General features: G+C 37.1%; 2 protein-coding genes across 2 annotated transcripts in view; one reads left to right on the top strand and one right to left on the bottom strand.

The window, feature by feature from the left end:
- LOC107727436 (transmembrane protein 8B-like) overlaps window positions 1-7,891 on the top strand; it is a 29,656-nt gene extending 21,765 nt beyond the window's left edge. Inside the window, exon 8 of the mRNA XM_016537305.1 lies at window positions 7,308-7,891. Coding sequence (XP_016392791.1) covers window positions 7,308-7,643 — 336 coding nt within the window. The 3' untranslated portion in view covers window positions 7,644-7,891. The remainder of the gene's footprint in view (window positions 1-7,307) is intronic.
- Window positions 7,892-12,278: 4,387 nt separating this feature from the next.
- On the bottom strand, window positions 12,279-17,723 carry LOC107727439 (gamma-glutamyltransferase 6-like). Its single transcript, XM_016537308.1, has 4 exons — window positions 17,537-17,723; window positions 14,958-15,346; window positions 14,748-14,861; window positions 12,279-14,078 (listed from the first exon to the last, which is right to left on the bottom strand). The coding sequence occupies exons 1-4, from the start codon at window positions 17,659-17,661 to the stop codon at window positions 12,850-12,852; spliced, it is 1,857 nt and encodes a 618-aa protein (XP_016392794.1). The 5' UTR covers window positions 17,662-17,723; the 3' UTR covers window positions 12,279-12,849.
- Between the last annotated feature and the right edge of the window lie 3,408 nt (window positions 17,724-21,131).

Here is a 21,131-nt window from a genome sequence, read left to right as displayed (position 1 = left end):
TGCTAGTCTTTCTGTCATGATGTCGTGAAGCATCGCAGACGTGGAATCGGTTGTCGTCCACTATGACACACTACACGTGCTGAAACAATGGAATCTTGTGTCCCGACGCCCATTGTCGTTTAGCCAGGTGTTCTCCCAGCTGGTTTAAGCAGGTCCTAGCTGGTTTAAGCTTGTCTTGAGCTGGTCCAGTTTGGTCTCAAAGCTTTGCCAAAAGATATTTAACTAGATTAGCTGGACAGTCAGTTGGTCTCTCAGCCTGACTAGGCCCAAAACCTTTTAAAAACCACCCAACAGACCAGCAAACCAACTTTTTTTTTTCAATGGGAAAAACAAACATTTTCGGCTTTGCATGTGGATAAAATTAATTTTATGATTGTTTGTAAATGTAATAAAAACATCATATTATAAGGCAATGTGCCTGTGTGTCCAAAAATGACCTTGTTCTTTCAGTCTGATGGATCCGGCAGTTAAATGCCAGCGCAATTTTTTCTTTGACTATTAAGTGACAACAAAGCACCTTTTCAATATCTATAATTTATGAAGGCATTTCGCGTTACCTGGTCCAGCACGTGTCCCCACATTCAAGGCTGCATTTATCTGCGCATTAGCATGGTGTGGCATTAAAAGTTTCTCTGTTCTGTCAGTATTACCAGGCAGCTTGTACTTTATGCTAATTCCTCATGCGACCACACTGCTTTCCTGAAGTACGATGATAAAAAAATAATGGGTGTTGGACAAGGAAGAGTCTTTGCCAGAGCCTCTGGCAAATTATAGTTGAGTAAGAGAAGCACGTCCTCCCTTGAGTTGAATGTGCTGGCGGATATATATGCAGAGAGAAGAGGAGCCAGCGAACTACTACTGCAGCTACAAAGATATGCCGTATTGTGTGAGAGAGAAATAATGACAGAGGATAGCAGATGTTCAACAAGCAGAGGTCTTTTCTTCATTCCTTGACCTAAACTCATATCTGAAGGCACTAACAATGCTTCTAACAGAACAGAATGAGGAAAATCACATCTGAACTGAATTAAAGACACGTTTTGTTATTTTGGTTGGGAGGTGTTAGATATTTGCTACACTCAAACGTGTTTTTGATGCAAGTTAACACATTTATGACAACTGGTGAAGCAAAAGAATTGTGTTAAAATTTTAGTTAATCTTATTAACTGAAAAACTATTATTAGCATAGTACTACAAACACTTTTAATATAAACACTACAGACTAAATACCTGAATAGGCTGAAATGTTCTTGCATTTCTGAATGTCATATTGAAAGACACTTCATTGAATGTGACACTGACTGTCAAATGCACACGACTATCATCTCCATGGCACATAATGGCTTTGTAGTTAAAGCATGTCAGTTGACACCTCCATTTCAAAGCTCCCCGAGCCGACGCAAACACAGTACAAAGCGTCCCACTGTGTGATTCTCACATCCTTTTTAGCACTGAGGAAAAAGCTACAATTTATCAAGCTTGTGACATGCTACATCCACACAGTTAGTTTACACTGCAGTTTATCATTATCTTCTGTGATCCTCTCGTTGTGTTTTTGGGCTCTGCATTCTGAATGTACACATAAGTGCTTAAATTAGAGCAGTCATACTGTCGATTAGAAGTAAAAAAAAAGTGGAGTTTTTTTTCCTAGTAATTTTCTCCATAGGCATTTTGAAGTGAAGAGGTTTACAAATGACCTAAACTAACCAACAACATTATATCATACTAATTGTTACAAAAAAAAAACAAATTTAATCAATGTTCATCTGTTATTATTTTTTCATTTTTATTTAATTTATTTATTTATTAAATGAAGAACATAAAAATAAAAAAGATAAAAAATCTCTGAGAAAAAAAAATCTGAATTCATTGTAGGTCCATCTTCTTGAATGGTCTGTTATTGTTAAAAATAAATTTCTTCGGAAAATGAATGGGATTTTTACTTCCAGAACACTACTGTTGCTCTCTAAAGAGACTAAATTCATAGACGGAGAAAAACAGAAAGATAAACATATTGTCTGGATGGGTCTTCTCTCTCACCCTTACAGTGAGGTTTGAGTTTCATTTGTTATATCCAATAACAGACACAGTTTGAATTCTAACACTTAAAATCAAATTACACCTGCTAGAGGAATACACATTTTATTTTTACTGTAGAATAATGCTTGAGATAGTGCCTACAAAGTAATAAAGGCACATGATATGGCATTGTGAGAAGAAGGATGAGAAACCTTTGGAATTCTCTCCATTTCTGTATGAACAGTTCTAAAATGTGATCTATGTCAGAACGTTTTCTGTAAATCTTCGTGTTGTGATCATACCACTCATAGCAGTTAGGTATTTTAACTGGTGTTTTAGTTGTTAATTGTTTAATTTTAATTGATTTGGCACAGCAGTGTATTGGAGGTCAGCATTCTGACTAAAGTCATAATAAGAATGTATTTGATGTGGATATACAGCTACTTTTGAACCATTGTCATCTTGCGTGATCCTTCTGAGTTTCAGATTCAGGGTCAAACGCAAAACAACTTCTGGTGTGGAATTTTCTGATACAACTTTAGTGTAGCCAGGCCCTGATGCAGCAAAGCTGACAAATTTCATTACACTTCCCCATGCTTCACATATGAGATAAGGCTTTTTTTCTCCTCAAATATAAAATATGTCATTGTTTCAGTGATGCTTTGGAACCTGGAGGAGGTCTTTGCAAACTTTATGTGGTCATCAGCAGTAATGTTTCAAAAGAGTTATTTCTTCTCTGTGGTGACCTCCCATGGCTCTGTTTCATACACATTGATCCATGATTCATGCAGTTTATTGTTATGAGCTTCAACAACTCAACACTTTATAAATTAGTTATGAAATAGTACCTACTATATATACTGTAACCCGATGACATATATTACATATTGAATACCTGGGAAGTGTTTTGACAGATTTTAAACAGAAATTATATGATGTAAAATTAATATGAAATATTTATGATTTGCCCCACTAATTGAAGGAATCTGTCTGGGAGGCCCGTAATACTGCATGAAGTATGAAATGACACACATTTTTATTTATTTTTTTATTCTGGATACAGAAAGAAGATTACATACTTCTTGTGAACATATAAAACAGCTGATAGAGAAAAATATCATTTTCATCTATTTCATCCTTTTAAAAATCTACAGAATCAGGTACGGGTAAAACTTCTACTTTGTAGAATTTTTTTATATATTATTGTAGTATTTATTAATATTTTGAATTAGAATTTATATTTAATTTTTATTGATTTTTGTTTTATTTTTGACATTTGTATTAGTTTTTTTATATTTCCATTTAGCTTAAATGTATTTTTATTTCAGTTTTAGTTATAAAAACTTTAGCACTTCAACTTAGATAATTTCAGTTAGTTGCCAAGACAACATTTCAATTTTTTTTAAAGTTTATGTTTCCATCTAATATTCATATTCATTTTATTCTGGCTTTATTTCAATAAAGAAACAGTTTTAGTTTTATTTAACAAGAACAACTGTGATGATTTATAGGTTGCTTGGATAAATTGTCTTTTGTCAGAATATATATATTTTTGAATGGTTTAAATGGAGATAGCTATTCTTTTTGGCCAGATGGCATAATTACGGCATCTACCAATAGGGGCTACTGTAACTGAACCATGCTAACTAGAAACTAGTTAACAAGCTTCTATTCTCTGATGTGAATATATTGACTGAGCTTCGTGCATGATGCAGCATCTCACAGCCAAAACTGGTAACAAATAACTGCTGAAAACATAAACAATTATGCTAAGTAGCCTGTGGGCTAGTAATACATTTTGCTTTCATAAATGGTGGCATCTCAGTGCTCCAAAAGCATGCTAACCAGATTTGAAGTGTGAAGCACCATGTTTCAGCTTGTATCCAGGCATCATTGATTCATGCGTCATCCAATCAATATCCTGCTTGACTGATTAATTCTTTGGAATGTATTAGTGCGTAGCCCTCAGAGGTGGTTAAATAAGTGTGATTCATCTCAGGAGCAGCCTGTGCTGTATGAGGATGTGGTCAGGACCGTGGGGGTTGGATTCCAACCCTACTGTCAAAACAGCAGCCTTATAATGTGAAATATAAATGAGAATCAATTTCAATGAGTCAAAAGGAACATATGGGAGTCAAGTACATTTTGAGAATAATCCTCATCAATAAACAGTATGCGGCATGATGTACACCAATATGAAGCCTTGTTTTGTTGTTGTGTGGGATGTTTAGGTTGGGTTGGTTCAGACTAGGCCCATCAGTTAAGTGTCACATTTAGAGCTCATCCATTTACCATTCTGTCCTTTTGCAACATGCACCTGTTATGTGCCTGGAGATTGATGCGTGGGGAGATGTTGACACAAGGGAAGGATGTTTCTTTTTCATAATGGTTTAAGCTGTAGAACTCATTATAAACTCATAATGATACTGATATTTGCATACACTGTAAAAAAATATTTTGTCATCTAACCTAAACATGTGTCTAAATGAACTGTTTTTATTCATAATTTTTGTTATTATGAATTATTGTATTTATTTTTTATTAGGTAAAAATGTTGTTTAATATGATTGAATGAATGAGATTGCACTTACACTATTTTTAAGAGTCAGCCCAGATAGAAATAGCAGAAAAAGAAAGAAATGTTTCTACTTGAGCTGACCCTTAATGTAATATTAATAATATTTATTTTATTTTATTTATTTTTTATATACTGTACATTTAAAGTAAAATGTGCCATAAGGGACCTTTTCTACCTGAGCTGACCCTTAATAACTTTCTTTGGTGTATGTGGTGTGTGTGTGTGTGTGTGTGTGTGTAAGGGGCTGTTTCTACCTGAGATTACCATTAATGCCATAATAATAATAATAATTAAAAAATACATTTTTTTTGTGTATTGCATTAAAAAAAATTTTTTTTCATTTAGCGTAAAACAGATAAGTTGTAGCACTGTAAAAAAGAACAAAAGAACAGTAAATCTGGGGAATGTTTCTGCCTCTTCAGTATCTTCAAAGACAAAGCTTTAATAAAATGAATGTGTGTTGGCATAAACAAGGTTGAATCACATTTGGATTATCATCAAAAAAATCCATTACATGCATTTTTGACAGAGAAATGCATGTAAAATAACCGTCGAGGCCGCTTGAGCAGTAAATTCAATAAACTTGCACAAAATAAGAAAGGATTCAGTGAGTGCTCTTTCCATTGTATGGAAATGACAAAATATGCATAATGGCTTTGAAGGCTTTCCGGGACATTTTCAGATAAAGATCTTCTGAAGTATGTGACTGTAATGTGACAGAGGACAAGAAATGGAATTCCTCAGCAGTTATAAAGTTTCACAAACTTTAGTAACTTCGGTTTTGAAATTGCACAGAAAGCCGGTAAAAGCTGGAGTCGAATCAGTAATCCGAGAGAATTTGAGATTTGCAATGTCTCGGAGGGCCCAGACCTTCCTATATGCAGCAGAAATGTGATTGAGTCATCAGCAGTCACCTGAGTGCGTGTGTGTTTGATTGACTGCTGCACATGCTTGACAGCAGTAACAATGTAGAATCGTGAGATTTAAAGTGTCTCGGCCATTTCGGCCCCTTGCTTTCAATCCTTTGGCTTGCTATACTGTCATAGGATATTAAACATCAGCTTTGAGTGTGTGCTAGAGCTCCCATTGTATATTCCCTCAGCTGCACAGGACAGTTTTTCACAGTTACAATTCATGCCGTGGCTATAAAATTGTAACCTGGGGCAAAGTTCTAGTCTACATGTTGTCAAACAGTGGAACATTATAATTGAAATGTCATGACAGACAGGGAGAAAAGCTCAGCATTTCATTCTCTCTACACTGTCAGGACAGGTGGAAGGTTAATTATGACTCTGAGAACATCTATAGGTGGAAGAGCATGTCTGATGGACACTAGATGCAGACTAGATGCTGCTGCTTGGTGACAACTGCGCAAAAGAGTCTCTCCAGTTCTAACCGCAGAGTTTGCATCTGTTAATCTGTACTGTTACGCATCTGTTAAACAGTGTTTCTCTACACTCAGCTGATTGATTAATACTGTGGAATGGCATTAGTAGGAGCATGAGCGGTGTGAGGTGTGGGAGGACAGCGTGCTTTACAGTCTTCATAAATATCAGGATCCCTTCAAGCTGGAGAATTGAATTTCTAAGTCTGTAAATTGTATGTCCAACTTTATAACTGTGTGCATTCGGATCCAGCTCTAATAGCAGCAGCTCGTGTATATCAGAGCATCTTTATGGGTCTGCAGAAGCATCATGGGCATTAAATCTAATGGGGCCAGCTCAGATATCTGAGCCAGCTGGATTTTGAATACAACTTCCACAACAAAAACGTGTGTCTTATATTATTATAATTAGTATATTATTATTGTAAGTAAAAGATACAAACATAGTCATATTTGGGTCAGTCGTACCTTGAGTTGTTTTCCCCCCATAAAGTGAAAATCCATACTGGCTGTTAAGTTCGACTACAAATGTGTTTGGTTTATTAAATACAAATTAAATATTAGGTCAAGATCAATTGTGAATACTAACAGCAATGTGAAACTAAACATTTATTGACAAAAAGTCCAAATTATGATTGCCGGAATTATGAGAAAATGTCATAAATATGACAGAAATTCTAAATAGTGACATAAAAAGTTGAAATTATGACAGTCGAAACAGATAAAAAAAAATCATAATTGAGGGAAAAGTCGAAATTATGAAACAAAAAGTCACAATTATGGAATCAAAAGTCCTAATTATGACATAAAAGACACAATTATGACAAGTTGAAATTGAGATGTCAGTTATAACAAGTAAAAATAAATACTTTCTTTTTAGCTCATAATTGTAACTTTTTTTCCTCATAATTATGACTTCGTATCTCAATTAGACTTGTTTGTCATAATTAGGACTTTTTATGTCACAGTTAAGTTTTACCAAAGCAGTTGCAGAAATGGGCTTCCAGAAGTGTTTTCAGTAACTGACCCAGAATAATACTTTTACATGAAATATAATCTCAGTTTTAATCCTTTTATATTATATAAGGTTTTTTATATTAGTTTTAAGTAAAAACAGTGATACTTTAATCATTTGCTGCAACTAGTTATCTGTACTTAAATGGTGAAGTTCAGTCTTTGAGATGACCACAATTGATGAACTTGATGATACAAGTGCCACTGGTGCCTGAAGACCCGGTTGGTCCGTGTGTCTTATTAATTCATGCATCTTTCTCATGCGTTTGATTTATTCATGACTGACTTTGTCTCCTGCTCTCTGTTCTTCAGACTGTGCGCACCATCCGCCGGCGCCGCTGTTACCCGCCGACCTGGAAGCGCTGGGTCTTTTTCCTGTTCCCTGGCACCACCATTGCCACATCAGCGGTGGCCTTATTCGCCTTCGTGGAGACGGAGGAGAACTACTTCTATATCCACAGCATCTGGCACATGCTCATCGCTGGGAGCGTCGGCTTCCTTCTGCCGCCTCGTGCCAAACCTGACGTTAAAGTCACTCCCCTGAAGCGGCGGCGAGGCTGTGGCTACCAGCTCTGTGTGAACGAGCACGAGGAGATGGGACTGGTGGACCCAGCGATCATTACCATCAACAGCATATGCACCAGCTGATGATGTTTAGCACCATGGACTTTTATTCGCCTTTCTTCTTCTTCCTTTGGAATATAAAAACATGGAAAACAAAGCCAGAGAACTTACTGATGCACTGTAAATAACTTTTGACCGAAACACACACACACACACACACACATATACGTCAAAGTTTTTTGTCATTGTTATTTGAATTACTATTATCGTTAATAATATCGTTTGCATTGTTAGTATCTGGGAATGGTTTGTGTCAGTACACCGATGCACTGTTGTTAGTGCATTATTTAAACCATCTGAGCTGATTTTTCTGCTGCTACTTGACAGTGACTGTCAAATTAAAAAAATGTGTCATGTAATTTATTCATTGTTTTCTGGCACTCAAATGACCAAATGTTTTATTGTGTTTAGAGGATGCAAAGGAAGAATAATATCTGGATGTATCAAGGGCACTGCTCTTTTTTTTTTTTTTAGTTTTCTTTCTAAACATCTTTTGCACTGAGACACAAAAATGTGATACTGTACATTTTTTAAATATAAGTATAGTTATGATCCAGTCACAATGTGTACATGTATAGTATAGTTGTTTTCAGTGGAATGTCTGATTGTACTTTGGATTGCATTGTATTGCCTTTGCAGCATAATTGATTGTCGATTTATAGAGGGTTTAGGAAAGTGTCCATTGCCAAGACCAGGTTTTAATATGAAACCTCAGATAAATAACCTCATATTTCCTGTTGTATTTACCTAGCGAGGATCAGAGGGAGACATTTTAAAGCAAAAGCAAATGATAAAGCAAATAAACGTTTTATTTTTTCGGTATCAAATCAGATTCTTTATTTGGCTAGGTGTAAAAAGTAATGTGTTCTTCAGACTGTGCGCACCATCCGCCGGCGCCGCTGTTACCCGCCGACCTGGAAGCGCTGGGTCTTTTTCCTGTTCCCTGGCACCACCATTGCCACATCAGCGGTGGCCTTATACGCCTTTGTGGAGACGGAGGAGAACTACTTCTACATCCACAGCATCTGGCACATGCTCATCGCTGGGAGCGTCGGCTTCCTTCTGCCGCCTCGTGCCAAACCTGACGTTAAAGTCACTCCCCTGAAGCGGCGGCGAGGCTGTGGCTACCAGCTCTGTGTGAACGAGCACGAGGAGATGGGACTGGTGGACCCAGCGATCATTACCATCAACAGCATATGCACCAGCTGATGATGTTTAGCACCATGGACTTTTATTCGCCTTTCTTCTTCTTCCTTTGGAATATAAAAACATGGAAAACAAAGCCAGAGAACTTACTGATGCACTGTAAATAACTTTTGACCGAAACACACACACACACACACACACACATATACGTCAAAGTTTTTTGTCATTGTTATTTGAATTACTATTATCGTTAATAATATCGTTTGCATTGTTAGTATCTGGGAATGGTTTGTGTCAGTACACCGATGCACTGTTGTTAGTGCATTATTTAAACCATCTGAGCTGATTTTTCTGCTGCTACTTGACAGTGACTGTCAAATTAAAAAAATGTGTCATGTAATTTATTCATTGTTTTCTGGCACTCAAATGACCAAATGTTTTATTGTGTTTAGAGGATGCAAAGGAAGAATAATATCTGGATGTATCAAGGGCACTGCTCTTTTTTTTTTTTTTAGTTTTCTTTCTAAACATCTTTTGCACTGAGACACAAAAATGTGATACTGTACATTTTTTAAATATAAGTATAGTTATGATCCAGTCACAATGTGTACATGTATAGTATAGTTGTTTTCAGTGGAATGTCTGATTGTACTTTGGATTGCATTGTATTGCCTTTGCAGCATAACTGATTGTCGATTTATAGATGGTTTAGGAAAGTGTCCATTGCCAAGACCAGGTTTTAATATGAAACCTCAGATAAATAACCTCATATTTCCTGTTGTATTTACCTAGCGAGGATCAGAGGGAGACATTTTAAAGCAAAAGCTAATGATAAAGAAAATAAACGTTTTATTTTTTTGGTATCAAATCGGATTCTTTATTTGGTGCTGTGTAAAAGTAATGTGTTATTTCTTGAAATTGGCACAGAGTGCGGTCTTCCTCCGATATGTTGAAGAAACCGCAAGTAGGGGCCTCTGGGATTCAAAACCCCATTTTTAAATAAATAATTTCCTCCTAAATTCATATCATGACATCATCCTCTGTATGTCGGTTGTTATGAGGATGCTTATAAGAACATTTACCTTTGGCCTGTAGGATGTTCCCATCTGCATTAATGTAATGACTACACTAGCTCTGTGCCCTGCATATGTGCTTTCATATCACTCATCAGTCTTAAACAACATTGAGCTTAAAGACTGTTTTTCTGTCTTGACGTCAGACAATGATTCAATATCGGTCTATCATATCCGCCTTTGACTAGGGATGAATCATGTGTCATGCTACTTGTTAATGAATACTTCTCATCGTACTCCAAAGTAAACATTTGTGCAATTTGCTGAACAAAGTAACTCCTTTTAATTGAAAGTACATCCAGTGATTCTGCCTGAAATTAAATCATTGCTATCATTGTCCTAATACGGGCAAAGTTACTGAAAAGAAACTATTATTTATGGCCGTCATGACTTTTAATCGCTCAGAAACAAACAACAGGGTTTGGGGTTGATATGATTTTTTTTATGTTTTCAAAGAAGTCTTTCATGCTCACCGAGGCTGCATTTATTTGAAATAAAATTATTAATTGCTTTCCAAAAGAAAAAACAAAAAATAAATAAAATAATAATAAATAAATAAAAATACCCCAAACCTTTGAAGAGTAGTGTACTTAAAATTGTTTTTGCAATAATCTATTTTATTAAAACCTAGTGTACTTACTGTATATATATATATATATATATATACTGTATATATATATATATGTATATATAAATTGAATGTAGTGAACTGTGTCCACAAACAAATCAAGTCCTCTCTAAACTTGATCTTTCTTGTGTGTGATTTAGTGGTTTGTGTTGGTATGCAGCTTTTTGCCAATGGGCACTATGCTCATTTCTCCTCACACAACACATTTGCTAAGGCTCTGTCATGGGTTGGAGCAATCTTTTGCAATTTTTCTAGTCAAAATGGGAATGGATGAGAGATGTCACGCTGAGATGGGGGATGCGGTGAGATTGGATGTGGTTTCGAGATGGCGAGTAAGTAACGAGTTAGACCTCTGAGTTAATGAAAACCATTTATTTAACTCATTTAAAATCATTTTCGATTCACAAAATGGCCTTTAACTGTGGCACAATTTTCAGTGAAATTAGAACATGGTATTAAAATCATGATCTAATCCATGCGCTTTCAGTAAATGTCTGAGTATCTGTATTGCAAAGGAAGTGGCTCAGCAGGAGTCTGGACTGACAGCAGCCAGGACGCAGCATTGCAAATGGGAGGAGCAGCGTAACGTGTTTTAATTAAGATAAGCATATAAATTTGTTTGCAGCCATTCAGGGCAGAATGACAGCATTGAATTAGTCCAATGAATGAGCAGCACTTAAGCCTGACACCCACTCAGACACATGAAGTATAGTGGTTGAACAGGATACACGACTAACATTCTGGAAAAACTGGAAAGCAGTTTAATGCAATCAATTCAAGACATACAGTAGGAATAAAATCATTTTAAACGTTTCACCAGTGAAACATAAAATGTTCATTGTGTTTCTATTCATATTTTACATTTTATTGTGATTCAAGTCTTGCATTTTTGGCATCAGTGCATTTTATAGTAGGTTTCCCTATTTTGTGCGTTCCACACCTTGTGTGCTGTTATTTCAGTTGTAATGATAAAGTAGAGGTTTTAGCAGACATTAAAGTCTATAATTTCCCTCCTGTCATCAAACGGAATTGCAAAAATTATGATGAAACAAAAAATGATTCTAACAGGTTTCCTGACACTCCCCTTACTGGTTGAATAAACTGATGGTCCGGCCCAAATCTAATCACACTGGTTCAGTCAATGTTGCTGTTGTTGGGCTGGTTGAGATGTGCAAACAAATAGTTTTAAAAGCAGCATAGCTTCAAACTTTTTTTGGGGCCAGAATTAACTTATGAATGTCTTACAGTTGACACATAATGTGCTGGGCTAGGAAAATTATTTTAAATAAGAAAATGTACACCCTCCAGCTTTAAGCAATAATGCAAGATTCTGAAACAAAAATGGGGGAGTCTTGATGTATTCTTCCCATAATTCCTGGCTTCATAACGCAAAGGATGAGGGGAACAACAAAAGAACTTAAATCAAAACTGACAGTGCAGCAAATCAGCACAATGAAGACAGACCACCAGATTTTTTTTAACAATCACAAAATCAGCTTCAGCAGCAGTGAGATATTTTGCATCGGCACAAAATATTCACCAACTGTACTCTGTACAAAACAGATCTATAAAAAACAACGCACTATCATCGCAATTCGTAACTATTTTTAACCAAATTGATGGTGAATTTGTATGAATTCATACAATCTCATTCATGCATTTTCACAGGATTTCATTGGGGTGGCCCTTTTTTCCCCTAAAAATCATAAATTTCTATATGATTCACATTGTACTAATTCATAGAAAACTGCAGCCACATAAAATCGTTATGTTTTACAAACAACAAAAGAATTAAGCTTTTTGTCCCACAAATCATAAATATCTCACATAAATTCATCTAATCACATAATTCTTACATCAAATAACCTTCACATACACATACTAGTCAAGCACTAAAAAAAAGGTATAAAACTACATAAAAATATTTGTAGGTGTTTGTTGGCAACTGATCTTTTCAAAACAATGTTATAAAGCGGCAGTCCTTCACTCGTCAGGTTCATCAAATCGATTAACCTGTTAGGGTCTGTAGGCTATGATTTACAAGATTAAACAAGAAATTAATATGAAGACATCTCAGAAAGGCATTTGAAAACAAGCTGCTTCTTGAAAAGGAGAGAATATTTAGGATATAGCTTGCTTGTGGAAAAACAGGTGAAGTATTACTTTTAAAAAAAACAATCAAAAAAGGCTGTCTTTTAAATCACCAGTAAACATTTTTTAGCACAAACAAAAATTACATTCACATACATGTCATTCCCAGTATTGTGAGGCTGAAAATAACGTACGTCATGTGGGGTATGAGTGCAATGCTCTTAAAGTGCATAAAGTATCATTTTTACATGATATGTCACAACTGTCCAGATGTTTGTTTTTTTTTTTTGCATTAGTATCCATCAGCATGGACCTCAGTAGCAGGGACTCCATAGGCTCTTACATGTTCTGCTCTCAGTTGCAGCAGCATGGACAGAAAGCAATCTGAACATTCACCCACCTCCCGTACGGGCCCGTCTCCCTCTGAAAGCAACTGGAAGACAACAGAGCTGTTTGTGACACCAGAAATACAGCCAGACAGAGACCCAGAACCCCCCTGCTCTATATGGAGCATAGGGCTGCTCGCAGTCTCATAAGCAGACAGTCCAACGTCAGCCAGGTTTCTCAGCATAACCACAGAATGAAGCAGGGCAGAAAGCCCTCCGGTCACAGCCACAAACTGCTTCTCCACAAGATCATCCGCACCATCTTCAGTTATATTTAGCACTAGAGGAAAACTAAAATAAGGCTCCTGAATGATGTCTGAGGTAAAGTCATTGAGAATCACTCCGCTACTTGGTAAGTATTGCCCAGATCCCCATGTGCTGTTGAGCGAGGTGGAGATTACTATGAAATTGCCGTGACTATCGAGGACTCCTACATTACTGCTTGTGGTATTTAATGTGAATATCTCTCTCTGACTTGTGTTGAAGAATTCATTCGCCAAATTTAGGAGGGCATTATAAGAGGCAAAGGCATTACCGATATCTACGTGGCTCGGAAAAGTGAGGTTTTGCTCTCGGACTCTATCTAATATATTGGATACCATTCCACCTGTGAGCTGGTAGGGGGGTGAAAGAATGCTGTATTTCTCTTCTGCCACGATAAGGGGATCATTGATTTCTCCGCTGCCGGCCTGAGCGGCAGCAAGGAAAGCTGGTCTCTCTGCTTCAGAAATGTCTTGAGCCAATTTTACGGCCAGATTTTCTGGGAAATGGGAACTGTTTAGGCTGACGCTCAGCAAAAGTTCTGATAGATTCCCGTTGGCGACATGCTCGCCCTCTGATTTCACACGGCCAGCCGCATCGCAGAACAGATCACACAGTCCTGACTGGAGTATTTTGTCCTTGTGGGTTTCTAAAGCCCTGGAGAGGATTCCATCGATAAGGAAACCCTCTTTAGCGACTTTCGTGGCGCCCTCAAAAAGTCGACTCCATTCTAAATGCCCGTAGTTGGAATGCAGCAGTTGAAGGCCCTGCAATAATGAGGGAGCGCCATATGTAGGCAGCTGCTGAGAGGTATCACGTATCGCTTTAAATGATCTTGCAGTGTGATTGTACAAAATTGCAGAAAACACTCCACCTTGAAAAAAAGGGAAGCACGAATGAATCATTCAGCTGCCTCAAAAAGTAGTTTATGCTTTTAGCAACCTTCTGAAAGGCAAATGCGGCGCTAATTAGTTGTAGATATTAGCAACAAACATTATGCATTTGAGAGTCTAAACTACTCAAATGATTTTTTATATCACTAATGGGCTTTTTCCATGCTTAATTTCTACCATAACCCTTCATAAACATTATTATACAGCTAAATACTTTTAAACCGCTTGTTAAAACCATTTGAAATGCATAGCACTTCAACAAAACTTGCTCATGGTATTTTTAGAGAATGACACTATTGTAAGTTAAACATTAAAACCACAGATTTCAGAAAATTACATCATGCTTCAGAAAAAGCTAAAAATCAATGATAAATCTCAAGATCAATGATGAATGTTAATAACACTGCCAGTGTTGTAGTCAAGACCAAGTCATTCAAGTTCAAGTCAAGACCAAGACCAGAAGAGGATCATGTTTGAGTCAAGTCCAAGACCATGTTTTCATTTTTTGGTCTCGGTCTTGGCTCAAACTCCAACGAGCTGGTTTCGACTACAGCACTGAGAATTGTTCTTCTTGTTTTAACCAACCAAGACTGTGGCACTGAAACATTTTATTTGTAGAAGTCAAGTGATGAAAAGTGCCTGATACTGACCTAATCCAGCGGTGTGTGGATGAACAACTCCTAGGCAGAGTAAAGCAGCAATCCCTGCATCGACCACATTCCCTCTCTCCTGAAGAAGCTCCTTACCAATACTGGAGCAGTTTGCTATAAAAAAGAAAGCACACAGGAGACATTAAAATATGTTTGATACATATTTACGCATTTGGTTTGTATAATAATAATTAATGAAAGGAGTCTTGCCCGAGTCTGTGATGATAGCAGCATTGTGGTACAGTGATTGACTGTGCTCATGAGTGTGACTATCATGATTATGATCATGATTATCAAGAGCATGATCATCATGATCATGTCCGTCTTTGTGGTTGTGGTCATGGTCATTGTGGTCACCATCATCTTGATGATGTTGGTGGTGGTGTTCGTGGTGGTCGTGATCTTCATCCTCAGAAATCTTGTGTGTCTTGTTAGTCTCTTGATGATTTGACAGGTCCTGATGCTCCTCAACTCCAGGCCAATAGCCATTCCACTCACAGATCATAAATCCGAAAACAATTCCCAGAAGAATCACAGCCACTGTGACCCTGACACAGGTGTCTCTTTTCCTTGTCCTTCTTTGCTGACCGATGAAGGGCCTGTATATTGTAAGAACAATAAGAATGTGGAGTCTGGAGGGGCAGAATTTACAAACCACAAATATAAAGGAGATTTTGCTTTTCTTTAATGCAGTCTCAGTATATCAGCAGTCAGCTTATCACTTTACTCTGGTAGCTGATAAAAAGAATGCAATGCACAGTTGGACACCAAATAGTTCACCCAAAAGTGAAAATTCTGTTCATGTTGTTCATATCGCATTCATGTGCCCGTGTTCAGATGCACACAAAAATAAGCAGCATTTGCTATCACTTCTTCAATCTGAATGCAGATGCAACACTCACATTCACATACTCACTCACTCCTGTCCCACACATTTTTTAAAACAAAGTTACACCACTGAGTTTAGCATCCAAATGCATCATGAATATGTGGCCAGTTGCATAAACTACTTAGACTAGTCTTAAAAGTTAGTCATCCGGTTTTTTTCTTCAAGACTCGTAGACGTCTTAAAGGCACAATATGTAAGATTTTTTTATTAAAATATCCAAAAACCACTAGAACAGTGTTATATATTTTGCTGACTTGTGTACTTACATTATCCCAAATGTTTCGAAGAATGTTTAAATCCAGAGAAATAAGCAATTTTAACTAGTGACACGGACCGTCTATAGTGTCCTTGTGTCGCCTGCCAATGACATCATACACCCTCGATTTCCGGTTTTGTTTTGTAGAAAACATGGAAACACTAAAGACGCTTTAATATGCTATGCATTTTATTAGACAAGTGATGACCGCACAGAGTAGCATTATAACAGAACGTTCATGTATCTAGTATGATAAAACAGCGCTGCTTACTTCCGCTGCTTTCCGGAAAGAGCGGAAGCGGTCGACTGTGGCATAATAAAAGCTCCGCTGCTTTCGAGCCGTGTGTCGCGCTCATTCAGCGCCCTCGTTTTGCTTCGACGGCTTTCCGCCTCACTCTGCTTCATACTACGACGTAGGGCTGGGCAAAAAATCAAATGCGATTTTCATGTGAATCTCGTCAGTAAAGCCGCTTCTGGTGATTAGTAGTAAATTCACTGACAAGCTACACAAAATCGCATTCGCGCAAAGAATCACCTGAGATTTTGAACGCGATTTTGTGTAGCTTGTCAGTGATCTACGGCTCTGTGTAGTAAATGCCGCTCCATCTGAAAGCACGTGCTGGAGATTTACTACTAATCACCAGAAGCGGCTTTACTGACGTGATGCGCATGAAAATCGCATTCGATTTTTTTGCACAGCCCTACTACGACGTTAATAAATCTTTAATACTTTAGCTCATCCGTGAACATGATTTCTGCCCGAGTCCCATCGGATTGCTTCGGCTGTGGGGATGAAGACGACAACTCCCATGATTCCACACTCAGTCACGGCGTCATCTAATTACGCCTTTGTTTCTTTGTTTGTTTTGAATACGCGCCCTCTAGTCGCAAAAAATTACATATTGTGCCTTTAAAGACGTATTAAATTTGGTTACTTAAAATGGTATATTGGTCTAATTTGAATCTGAAAAGTAAGATTGATTACCACTTGGTTAACTGCTAGAAACTAGTCAAACTAGTTTTTAAGACACAGTCTTAACATTGTGACTTTATGCAACTGGCCCCTGGTTCGACTTGAAGCGGCGCTGGGCAGACCGAGCGTTGTGTGACATCAAAATACCGCGAGAGCGATTCGAAAGCAGGAGCGTCTGATTTTTGATGTCATACACCGATCGGTCTGCGCAGCGCAATCAAAGCCAAAACCTGAATATTTTAAACAATATAGAAATCCTGGCCAGGACGTGTGGAAAAGGGCATGTATGGTCACCCTAGATAAAAAGCATTTAAATAACGATTTATTAAATTAGTAAAGGAAATCGATCACAACTCTTCACTAGCAAGAATATCTATAAACGGCATACTATTGAGAATATTTATATCGGAACACTTCTACACTGCTAGCGACGCGACGGGCAAAACTTGAAAGATCCCATTACAGTCAAGTGTGTATGCACTGCAGGCGGTCTTGTCGCGTCGCGTCTTTAGCAGAGTAGATTGAGTACCTGTTGTCGCGCCAACATCACTGAAAGAAAGCAGCCACGACATAAGAGCAAATGCACTTAACGTTAAAGCAGATTGTTTTGAAATGACAATTAACTTACGCAGCAGACGTCAAGCAAATGTTACTTTCATTTTGTCACTTACGAGTGGAAATCTATCGTAATTTCATCGTCCTCATCGTCAGTGCAAACGTTGTCGATTTCATCTTGCACATCGCTTGCAAGTACTGTATATTTAACAGTGCTCTGCACCATTTTCCCCGTGTGCATTTTGGCTGTGTCCTTAAAACACTGAATCCAGTAACCTAGAAGTCTCCTACTTCCTGTTTGTCCTGTCAGTCAGGCCAGGTAGCAACTGCACAAAAACGACTGATGGGCGTGCACGTCAAATCCATTGTGTTTCAAGACACACATTTGTTTCTACATTTGTTTCACCAAAATGTGGTTGTGGCTAGAAGGGATTAAGCAAAAACCGGAAGCTAACAATGAATTGAATGTTCTACCTATTAGATTGTGTTTTATTAACGTCTACTTTTACCCCAACCCTAAACCTACCCCTTACAATAATGCAAAAATAGTAAATATTGTTGTACAGTGTGAGAAAAATTACGTTATATTGATGTGCACATGCCCAGTAGTTTTTGCTGTAGCCTATGCCATCTAGCCTTAACCCCAAAATGTGTCTATTCAAACTATGTACAGTGCACAATTAAAATAAATAAATAAATGTATTTTACACAATAAATAAAAGCAAATGACCTTCAGAAATAAACCCACAAGGAGAAATATTCACTGGAGTACAGCATGTGACAACTAACACCTGATTTCTACTCAAACAGTAGTACATTTAAATAAAGCTTTGAAGATGTTTTTTTAAGGTTTATGAAAGTCAGATGTGTCTACAAAGGCTCAGGGTAAAGCAGTGGGGCTGGTCTGTGCCGATTCTCAATGTTCCAGTGACCTGGAAACGAGCTGAGAGCATAAACCCCAATATTCCTTTCAAAGTAGCCTGTGACTCCAAATCTCCGTCTTCAAGGGAATCATGGTGCACGGCTTCCCACCTTATTTACTTTTTGACATTTACTGGAAGGTTTTCAAACATGCAGAGTCTAATTGAATATAAAATTCCCGCAGAGATGGTGAGAACCACTGTCATATCGAGATACAGCGAGAGATTGAGAATCTCAGCAATACTGACCGGCTTAAATGTCACTCATGTGGCTATGACTTTATTTGTTTATACCCTCTATTCTCTGGTTATCACTTGCCCCACTCACATGTAGCTCTACAGCAGTATTCAAATACACCTTTATACAGCAATGTCAGCACATTAGAAGACTGAAAAGAAGAAGAAGTTTCCATGGAGTACAATCTCTTTGATCAATTTTATGTGTGTTTGAATAGACTCTGAAGCTACGTGATTTGTAAGATATACTGTCTGGCACCGGTTCCTTTGTGAGGTTTGTCTTGTTTTATATTGCCTGGTGCTTTTTTTTCTTCTTTTTTTTTTAAGAAACATTCCATTTTTATCCCTGTGGAGGGGTTTTAGGAGATCTGCATCTTTATACATTAGGCACAATTAAAAGGCAAAGCTATTGTCAACAGACTCAATCAAACTTTCTCATTCGTATTTGTTCATTTGAAAGAAATGTTCCAATATTGTGAACATGAAGTTTGTTTGCATAGCATTAATATTCTGCAAAACATAAGAATTGCATGAAGCTGATAATGTCTTTTACAGGACACAGAAGTGTGCTGTATACACACACATATTCTAAATATATAATATTGTATACTGTATGTATGTATATTTTGTGATTGTCTTGCCATGGGTTTACATTTTACATAGCCAATATTTTATCATATTCCTTTTGCTATATAAGGCTGTATTGTAAATGAACTGAATATCAACAGAAAACCTAAAGATACGGTTGTTATATGAGTCCCAAGAATGAGAATCTAAATGCAGCATTTACTTAAAACAACAAGAATCCAGGAACAAGAAAGCATGAGGAAGAACTACTCACCAACAGCCAGAATGGGACGTGACAAAAGATACAATGACTAAATGCACAAGACAACCTAACAAAAACTGATGATGAAACAAAATGAACTTCTGGGGAGTAAATGAAAAAGGACTAGACTAGACTAGAACAAGTACACTAAACTCTAAAATAACAGATATTTAAAGAAACAAAATCAAAGATGCCTGAAAACAAAAAAACAACACCCACCAAGCCTGTGACAGCAGCATGAATTCCAAACCTATGACAGAAACATTTGCAAATATATATCACCTCTCTATGATAAAGTAGCTTATAGTTGTATTTCATGAGTTAAATGAAGGCAGGAGGAAAAAGCATGAGGGGAATGAATGTGGATCTAATAATAAATAGGCTACTGTCAGAATTAGTAATTGCTTTTGGTCCTTGAAGTCAGGATTCTGTATCCCCTTTTAATTGGATAGACTTCAAGGACTCCTCAGCAGTTTATCGTATCATAACCCATGGACAGCCCAGAACGGCCTGTTTAAAGCCAGCTGATTTGACCTGCTGTTCCTCCTAAAGCTTTGTGTGGATGCGTATGGTTAGTCAAGAGGAACAAGCTCCATGCTACTGGTCCAAATGGGGAATAAGGATTTGAAAATTATTGATGGGAAAGGTTTTTTTATATATACTAAAAAATCTTTTACTGGGGTTGCTTATTTGAAAACCACTCAATTAGGTTTAAAAGGTTATTATGTTGTTCTGTGATAAGCTACGTTTTTATTTTATTTTTTTATTTTTTTGATAACACTATTGATGTGGTGGCAGGCTGTCAAATAAAGGTGCAGTTTGGCATTTGACAGCACTTTTCAAACTACTAGAGTGATAGAGTTCTAGCTAAATTTGTGAGAAATTCTAGAGTCTCCATAAACAGAGAGCACATACTTACTGTATAGACAGACAGTCTAATAGTCTAATGCATAGCAGAACCAATAAAATGTTATTTCTATGGTTACAGAGGGACCAATGTAAACATAATTGGTTGTTATTGTGCTTATATAGACTTATGGTATTAGTCAGCTATTTCCCCTTATACCCACTAATATTTGATCAAATGCTGTTTTTATTCTCATATAAACTTAAATTTGACAATTGACAAATTGGGGAGATACACAAGGAGCTATATTTGCTTTGATGTTTATTCTTTTTGAAAGAAGTCTCTTATTTGAAATATTTGAAACAGTAATGTTGTAAAATCTTAATGCAATTCAAAAAAGATTCTTTGATAAATAAAACAGCATTCATTTAAAATAGATTTTTTTGTAACATACTGTTTTGCATACCAAAAGAGGATATTTATGAAGAATGAAATGCCATCCTGGGATGGTGCACTGATGGCAAAACTGATATTCTAATCTATAAAAAAAATCTCCTTATATATAAAGAAAATAAGAAGTAAAAATTAAAATTAAAACCAAAAATGATGGTGACCCTTAATTTAATTCATGTTTGTTTCAACTTCAGCAGTGGCCCAAATATAGGGGGCCATACTGAGCAGGGGTGGAGTATGGGTTATGTCCTAGATTTTTTTTTTCAATCGGGCACCTGTGTTTTCAGTTTAAGTGCACATTTGTTAAGCGTTGATATAGTCCAATCGTCTTTTGCATAGTAAATTTTATTCTGAAACCACCTTTCTCATAGAGTCACTACCTTTAATACCAAAGAACACTGACCCATTCAGGTCACATCTTTATC

The sequence above is a fragment of the Sinocyclocheilus rhinocerous genome, unplaced genomic scaffold, assembly GCF_001515625.1.
Source record: "Sinocyclocheilus rhinocerous isolate Xijiao unplaced genomic scaffold, SAMN03320098_v1.1 scaffold968, whole genome shotgun sequence".
In the NCBI taxonomy this organism is placed as follows: domain Eukaryota; kingdom Metazoa; phylum Chordata; class Actinopteri; order Cypriniformes; family Cyprinidae; genus Sinocyclocheilus; species Sinocyclocheilus rhinocerous.
Note: the sequence above shows the minus strand (reverse complement) of the source record. Positions and strands in the feature narration are given on the sequence as shown.